This window comes from Arvicanthis niloticus (assembly GCF_011762505.2).
Source record: "Arvicanthis niloticus isolate mArvNil1 chromosome Y unlocalized genomic scaffold, mArvNil1.pat.X SUPER_Y_unloc_1, whole genome shotgun sequence".
In the NCBI taxonomy this organism is placed as follows: Eukaryota; Metazoa; Chordata; class Mammalia; order Rodentia; family Muridae; genus Arvicanthis; species Arvicanthis niloticus.
The window spans coordinates 493,363-501,835 of NW_023044978.1; the positions used below are offsets into that span (position 1 = coordinate 493,363).

General features: G+C 41.7%; 1 protein-coding gene and 1 pseudogene across 1 annotated transcript; one reads left to right on the forward strand and one right to left on the reverse strand.

The window, feature by feature from the left end:
* Nucleotides 1-1,099: 1,099 nt before the first annotated feature.
* Nucleotides 1,100-3,287, reverse strand: LOC117695942 (adenine phosphoribosyltransferase pseudogene; annotated as a pseudogene).
* Nucleotides 3,288-6,634: 3,347 nt separating this feature from the next.
* On the forward strand, nucleotides 6,635-8,130 carry LOC117695943 (ubiquitin-like modifier-activating enzyme 1 Y). Its single transcript, XM_076928136.1, has 5 exons — nucleotides 6,635-6,723; nucleotides 6,847-7,038; nucleotides 7,519-7,620; nucleotides 7,678-7,826; nucleotides 7,995-8,130. Exons 1-5 carry the CDS (start codon nucleotides 6,652-6,654, stop codon nucleotides 8,128-8,130), a joined length of 651 nt encoding a protein of 216 aa, XP_076784251.1. The 5' UTR covers nucleotides 6,635-6,651.
* Nucleotides 8,131-8,473: the final 343 nt, after the last annotated feature.

The following is an 8,473-nucleotide window of genomic DNA, read 5'->3' on the forward strand; positions in this document are numbered from 1 at the left end:
GTAAGAACATCAGGGTTCCTAAACCTGCTTGCTTTTTCCTCCAGGAAGGTGCCAAGGCTTGTCATAAGCTTGCATGATCAAAATCTCTTCCTATTCATACAAGATCCTTGATTCTAAAGTTGAACACTAAAATCCTAGTATTCAATTACAGCATTCAATCTTGTCAGCTTCTAAGATTTCCTTAAATTTTTGTTCTTTAATAATTATTCTCAAATCCTCTATCTCATTCTTACTAACAACACTTATTAATGATCTAAATGTTTAAGTAATAAGTTCTTAGGGAAGACTCAGTTTTCTGCATAACTGTTTTTTCCAGAGAACTTTCAGAAATTTCATTCGTGTTTAGCTTTTTGTTATCCCAGTTCTAGCTTTCAGAGAGAGGCACTTAATAGTAAGAAACAAAAGAATAGCAAAAGGTGTGAAGCAAATATCCACCAAGGGCTGTGAAGGATAAGTCCAGGTTGTCCAAGCATGGGAACTTTGTCAAACAGCGCCTTCAAGACACTTGGCACCAACAGATACTATGTCTTTTACTTAGGTTGGCTAAGGGTTTGTCTAGCTTACTGATTTTCTCAATAAACCACCTTTTAGTTTTGTTGAGTTTTTGTATTATTCTCTTCATTTCTAATGGTTGATTTTAGCCCAATTTTATTTCCTGCCATGTCCTGTTGGATACGTTTGCTTCTTCTTTCTTTTTCCTCAGCCTTTCAGGTGTGCTGTTAAGTTTCTAGTATGAGAACATTCTAAATTCTTTATGAAGGTACTCAGTGCCATGAATTTTCCTCTTAGCCCGGCTTTCATGGTGTCCCATAAGTTTGGGTATGTTGTGCCTTCATTTTCATTGAATTCTAGAAAGTCTTTACTTTCTCTGTCTCTGTCTCTGTCTCTGTCTCTCTCTCTCTCTCTCTCTCTCTCTCTCTCTCTCTCTCTCTCTCTCTTTCTTTGTTTTTTTCTGTGTATCAAATCCGTTTATTGATCTCCAGTAGTGCAGCTCTGTGCTACTCCAGGGCGTGGCACGTGTACAAAATGCAAGGATCCAGGTGGTCCAAAGACATGGCGATCAGCTGACCAACGGAATGAGTGACGCATTGACAAAAGGGCAGCTGGTAGCTCACAACGGTCACTTACGTGCCCGGGGTGGAACCACCATGCAGTTAGGTACTAAAGGATGTGGACACCCTGCCAGCTCCTTACTCATACTGCAAGAGAGAGAAGAATGGTATAGGTCCGAGCTTCTCCCTGCCGTTCAGGGAGGTCAGCTCCACCAGGCTCACACACTCTACCAGCTCAGCCCGTAGCTGGTTCAGCAGCTCACAGGCAGCACACATGGTTCCTCCAGTGGCCAGGAGATCATTCACAACGACCACTTTCTGCTTAGGTTCTAAGGCATCTTTCTGGATTTCCAGCTCAGCCTTCCCATAATCCAGACCATTGTAGGCTCAAACAGTGGGGCTCGGCAGATTCCCGAGCTCTGGGTCTGAGCACACATCCCACGCCCAGCTCCTGAGCTAGGGAAGGCCCAACATGAAGCCCATGGAGTCTAGCAAAGCCTGTGATCTTGGCGCCGAGCGTGGACTTCAGGTGGCTGGCAAGGAGGCAGATGGAAGCTTGTAAGGAGTCCTAGTCTTTCAAGAGGAGCGAGATATCCCTGAACAGCATACCTGGGGTGGGAAAGTCAGGGAAGCTACAGATGTGCCGCCACCAGCTGCAACTCAGGTTCGGACAACGCGGGTATGCATGTTAGTTTCTTTCCTTCTTCCTTGACTGAGAGATCATTGAGTACAGAGTTGTTCAGTTTCCTGAGTGTATAACCTTGTGATTAAGGCTGAAATAAAAGCTGAAATTCAGCTTTAATCCATGGTTGTCTGTTAAGATATGAGGTGCTCTCTATTTTCTTTTATCTGTTAAAGCTTACTTTGTGACCAGTTATATGGTCACTTTTGGAGAGGGATCCATGAAGTGCTGAGAAGATGGTATATTGTTTTCGGTTCGGGTGAAATGTTCTATTGTAAGTATTAGGTCCATTTTGTTCATACCCTCTGTTTCATTATTTTTCTGTTTTTGTCTGGATGACCTGTGGATTGGTGAGAGTGGGGCATTGAAGTCTCCCACTATTAATGTGTGGGGTTCAATGTGCAATGTAAGCTTTAGCAATATTTCTTTTACATATGTGGCGCCCTTGTGTTTGGGGCATAAATGTTCTGTCCCACACTTAATCTCCATATTTGCTCTCATGAATATTTTGTTACTCCTTCTAAGAAGGACCAAAGCACCAACACTTGGTCTTCCTTCTTCATGAGCTTCATATGGTCTGTGAGTTGAATCTTGGCTAGTTCAAGATTTTGGGCTAATATCCAATAATCAGTGAGTAAATACCATGTGTGTTCTTTTGTGATTGTGTTACCTCACTCAGGATATTTTCCAGTTCCATCCATTTGCCTAAGAATTTCTCTAATTCATTGTTTTTAATGCCTGAGTAATACTCCATTGTGTAGATGTACCACATTTTCTGTATCCATTCCTCTGTTGAAGGACATCTAGGTTCTTTCCAGCTTCTGGCTATTATAAATAAAGCTGGTATGAACATAGTGGAGCATATGTTATATGTTGGAGCATCTTCTGGGTATATGCCCAGGCGTGCTATAGGTGGATCCTCAGGTAGTGCTATGTCCAGTTTTCTGAGGAACCGCCAGACTGATTTCCAGAGTGGTTGCACCAGCTTGCAATCCCACCAACAATGAAGGAGTGTTCCTCTTTCTCCACATCCTCACCAGCATCTGCTGGTCACCTGAGTTTTTGGTCTTAGCTATTCTGACTGGTGTCAGGGGGAATCTCAGGGTTGTTTTGATTTGCATTTTCCTGATGACTAATGATTTTGAACATTTCTTTAAGTGCTTCTCAGCCATTTGATATTCTTCAGTTCAAAATTCTTTGTTAAGATCTGTATCCCATCTTTCAATGTGGTTATTTTGTTGTCTGGAGTCTAATTTCTTGAGTTCTTTGTATACATTAGATATAATCCCTCTATCAGATGTAGGATTGGTAAAGATCTTTTCCCAATCTGTTGGTTGCAGTTTTGTCCTATTGACAGTGTCCTTTGCCTTACAGAGGCTTTGCAATTTAATGAGGTCTCATTTGTCAATTCTTGATCTTAGAGCATAAGCCATTGGTGTTCTGTTCAGGAACTTTCCCCCTGTGCCCATATATTTAAGGATCTTACCCACTTTGTCTTCTACTAGTTTCAGTGTATCTGGTTTTATGTCGAGGGCCTTGATCCACTTGGCCATTAGTTTTGTACAAGGGGATAAGAATGGATTAATTTGCATTCTTCTACATGTTGACCATGTGTTGATCCAGCACCATTTGTTGAAAATGCTGTCCTTTTTCTCACTGAATGGTTTTAGCTCCTTTGTCAAAAATCAAGTGATCATAGGTGTGTGGGTTCATTTCTGGATCTTCAATTCTATTCCGTTGATCATCCTGTCTGTCTCTGTACCAATACCATGCAGTTTTTTTTATCACTACTGCTCTGTAGTACAGTTTGAGGTCAGGGATGGTGATTCCTCCAGATATTCTTTTATTGTTGAGAAGAGTTCTCGATATCCTGGTTTTTTTGTTATTCCAAATGAATTTGAGAATTGCTCTTTCTTACTCTGTTAAGAATTGAGTTGGAATTTTGATGAGGATTGCATTGAACCTGTTGGTTTCTTTTGGAAAGACGGCCATTTTTACTAAGTTAATCCTGCTAATACAAGAGCATGGGAGATCTTTCCATCTTCTGAGATCTTCTTTGGTTTCTTTCTTCAGAGACTTGAAGTTCTTGTCATACAGATCTTTCACTTGCTTGCTTTGAGTCACACCAAAGTATTTTATATTATTTATGACTATTGTGAAGGGTGTTGTTTCACTAATTTTTTTCTCTGCCTGTTTATCCTTTAGGTAGAGGAAGGTTACTGATTTGTTTGAGTTGATTTTATATCCAGCCACGTTGCTAAAGTTGTTTATCAGGTTTAGGAGTTCTCTGGTGGAAGTTTTAGGTTCACTTAAGTATACTATCATATCATCTGCAAATAGTGAAATTTTGACTTCTTCCTTTCCTATATGTATCTCTTTAACTTCCTTTTGTTGTCTAATTGCTCAAGCTAGGACTTCCAGTACTATATTGAATAGGTAAGGTGAGAGTGGGCAGCCTTGCCTAGTCCCTGATCTTAGTGGGATTGCTTCAAGTTTCTCTCCATTTAGTCTGATGTTGGCAACTGGCTTACTGTATATTGCTTTTACTATGTATAGGTATGGGCCTTGAATTCCTAATCTTTCCAAGACTTTTAACATGAAGGGATGCTGAATTTTGTCAAATGCTTTCTCAGCATCTAATGAGATGATCATGTGTTTTTTTTCCTTTGAGTTTATTTATATAGTGGATTACATTGATGAATTTCTGAATATTGAGCCATCCCTTCAATCCTGAGATAAAGCCTACTTGATCATAAAGGTTGATTGTTTTGATGTGTTTTTGGATTAGGTTTGTGAGATTTTTTTTATTAGATATTTTATTTATTTATATTTCAGATGTCATCACTCTCCCTAGAAACTCCCTATCCATCTTCTTTTTAAAATTTTTTTTATTGGATATTATATTTACATTTCAGATTTTATCCCCTTACCCCATACCCCCCCACGCAGGAACCTCCTATCAAATCCCCTTTCCTCCTGCTTCTATGAGAATGTGTCCCCCCTATCCCCCCCCCCGCACACACACTCCCACTGCCCCACCCTGGAATTCCCCCACACTTGGCAGCTAGCCTTTATGGTACCAAGGATCTCCTCTCTCACCTATGCCTGAAAAGGGCATCCTCCCCTACATATACAGCTGCAGTCATGGGTCCCTCCCTATGTGCTCCCAGGCTAGTGGTTTAGACACTGGGAGCTCTGGTTGGTTGGTATTGTTGCTTTCCTCATGGGGCCAGAAACCATTTCAGCTCCTTTAGTCTTCTCTCTCACTCTTCCATTGGGAACCCCTTGATCAGTTCAATGGTTAGCTGTGAGATCTGCCTCTGAATATGTCAGACTCTGGCAGAACTCTAAGGAGACAGCTGTATCAGGCTCCTGGCAGCATGCACTTCCTGACATCCATATCAGTGTCTACCTTTGGTGACTGCACATGGGATGGATACCCAGGTGGAATGGTCTCCAAAAGTTCCCTCCTTCAGTTTCTGTCCCACAGAAAAACAAGATGGATATACCTTTAACCAATCTAACCAAAGGACACAGAGATGGTATGCAAATTAACAAAATCAGAAATGAAAGGGGAGACAAAACAACAGAAAATGAGTCGAAAAAAATGAGGTCTTACTACAAAAGGCTATACTTGACAAAACTGGAAAATTTAAATGAAATAGATGATATTCTGGACAGACACCACCATGTATCAAAGTTAAATTCAAAGTTAAAACAAGATCAGGGAAATTATCTAAACAGTGCCATAACCCCTAAGGAAATAGATGCAGTCATTAAAAACCTCACATTCAAAGTAACCCAGGTCAAGATAGTTTTAGTGCAGAATTCTACCAGACTTTCAAAGAAGAGCTACTACCAACACTCCTCAAACTACACCACCTTGTCCTTGATGTTGAACTGTACTTCTTCTTACAGGAAGCCAAAAGATAGATACTGTTTTCCCATACATGCTGTTAGTGTTTTGTCTTTTATTTGAGGGTTTGAGACTGTTGGTTTTGATAGATATGAAGGGCTGGTGATTGTTGGTTCATGCTACTTTGTTGGTGGTAGTGAGGTAAGTATGTCTGAGGGTGGGGTGAGGGGGCGTGGAGGGATGTGTCTCCGTCTGTTCACCCATGTCCTTCCCTTCTTTGGATGGGCTAGTCCGGGATTATACAGCCCCTGTATTTTCTTTGGTGTAACTAACCCCCTTGGGTTGAAGTTTTCTTTCTAGCACCTCTTTTTTTTTCTTTTCTTTTCTTTTTTTTTTTTTAACGTCTGAGTTTGTAGACAGATACTACTTTTTTTTTGTTTTGTTTTGTTTCATTTTGGTTTTGGTTTTTTTGTTTTGTTTTGTTTTGTTTTTATCATCATGGAATGTCCTAATTTCTCCAATACGGTAATTGAGAGTTTTGCTGGGTATGGTATTTGGGCTGGCATCTGTGCTCTCTTAGAGTCTGTAGAACATCATCTCTCCAGGCTTTTAAGGTCTTCCTGGAAGTCAGGTGTAATTCTAATAGGTCTGCCCTTTATTTGGTTTATTCATTACCAGGTTGTCATCTCTGAAATCATGGAGTACAGGTAGCGCTCACAGACTGAGTAGGTTCTATTTAGGTGCTGTATTAAAATATAAGCAAGACGGAGCCATGGTTTTTTGAAGAGAAAGCAGCGATCAGAGTAGCCAGGAGGGATTTGAAGGATGGAAGGTTACAGAGAACTGCCATAATTGTATTTGACTTCAACAACAACAACAACAAAGTTGAAAACACTAGTACTGTAGTATCCATTTACTTCATGTGGTCATCAGAGTAAACAGCACATAGTTGGGGAAAACAGTGGTATCCTGGTGAGTAAACATTCACTCTCTCAATTCTCTACTCAAAAAAAAAAACCAAAACCAAAACGAAAACCCAGGATGATGACAGCAACTTTCACATGGATTTCATTGTGGCAGCATCCAACCTCCGGGCCGAAAACTATGGCATTTCCCCTGCAGACCGGCATAAGGTAACAGGAGTCTGTGATGTACCACTGACCCTTGCCCAAGCTGATTTTTCTTCATTTGGGCCTTCCGTACACCCCTACTTCCTCCTAAACAGTAATCTCTGGTGCTCACTGTCTGTCTTACAGAGCAAACTGATTGCAGGCAAGATCATCCCAGCCATTGCAACCACCACATCAGCTGTAGCTGGCCTTGTGTGTCTTGAGCTGTACAAGGTGGTTCAGGGCCACCAACAACTGGAGTCTTATAAAAACAGTTTTATCAACCTGGCTCTGCCTTTCTTTAGCTTGTCTGCACCTCTGGCTCCAGCATATCAACAGGTATGGGACCTACAAGCATAGGAAATGTTGATGTTACCATTGAGGGAAGCAGAGTACATCAGTACTGTGTGTTTGTGTGGGGGTTGGGGTGGGAGGGGGGGGTGCAGTGGGCTTCAGAGCAGATGAGGTTTTATGTCACTGAGATATACTCATTCATCAATCACATGGACAGCATAATTGAAGTTTGGGCCAGGTCTTGCTAGAGTGTGAGATCCTGTCTCAACAAAGCAGAAAAAGAACAGGAAAGGTGCCGACAAAACTTTTCATGGAGAGCTAAGGGGGATGTTGAGTGAGGGAAGGAGAAGGCAGGGTCTTCTTAGTGGTGCGTATCCTTTTCCTTACAAAGAATCAAGCTGCCTAATCATGGTTTGGTAATGCCACAAGTGCGTTTTTTGACAACAGAGCTGTGGTTAGTGCAGTTGTAATATGTTAAGAACATTTGGGGTAGCCCCCCTCTTAGCACTTATCTTTGCCCTCTAGTACTATGATCAGAAGTGGACATTGTGGGATCGCTTTGATGTGCAGGGACTACAACCTAGCGGTGAGGAGATGACTCTCCAGCAGTTTCTAGACTACTTTAAGGTAAGGCTCCTTCCTCTGTGAACTCCCTCTTTGTGGAGACCTGTACATTTGATTTAGCACTGTCCATCTCACAGTCACCACTCCTATCTCTTCTCACCTCTGCAGACCGAGCACAAGCTGGAAATCACCATGCTGTCCCAGGGTGTGTCCATGCTTTATTCCTTCTTTATGCCGGCCACCAAGCTCAAGGAACGGTTGGATCAGCCGTGAGTTAGCCTCTGGGCTGGTGGCAGTGGAAGCCTTGAATGGGTGGGATTCTCAACAACCCAGTGTGCTACTCATAGTTCCCCATTCTCATTTCTGTACTCTGCTACCTAACCTTTCCTCCTACGTTTGTTTACTTCCTTCTTAAGTCTCATGTTCCTTGACTTCAGGATGACAGAGATCGTGAGCTGTGTGTCAAATCGAAAACTGGGCCATCACGTGAAGTCCCTTGTGTTTGAGCTGTGCTGCAACAGTGAGAGTGGAGATGACGTCGAGGTTCCCTATGTACGATACATCATCCGCTGATCTCTTACTGTCTCCATTCTTTCAGTTCTGTCAGTATATATCAAAACCTTTCTAGGTATGATAAAACCTTCGTTCACACTTCCTTGTTCCTAAGACCTATGTTTAGTGCTGTTCCTACATTGTTAAGAACTGAAATTCATAACAATAAATTTTCATCCTGTAAGTAGTGTGTCACCCTCTCCTTTCAAGGGCGGCTGTGCTGTTGTCCCTAGGAAGAAGTGGACTCCTTATCCTAAACTGCAGTCCTTAAAAGGTGATAAGAGTTCAGCTGTACAGAAGCAGCATGGACATTATCCAGTATTCAAATACAATACTGGAGATTAAACTTTGGAGATTAAACTTT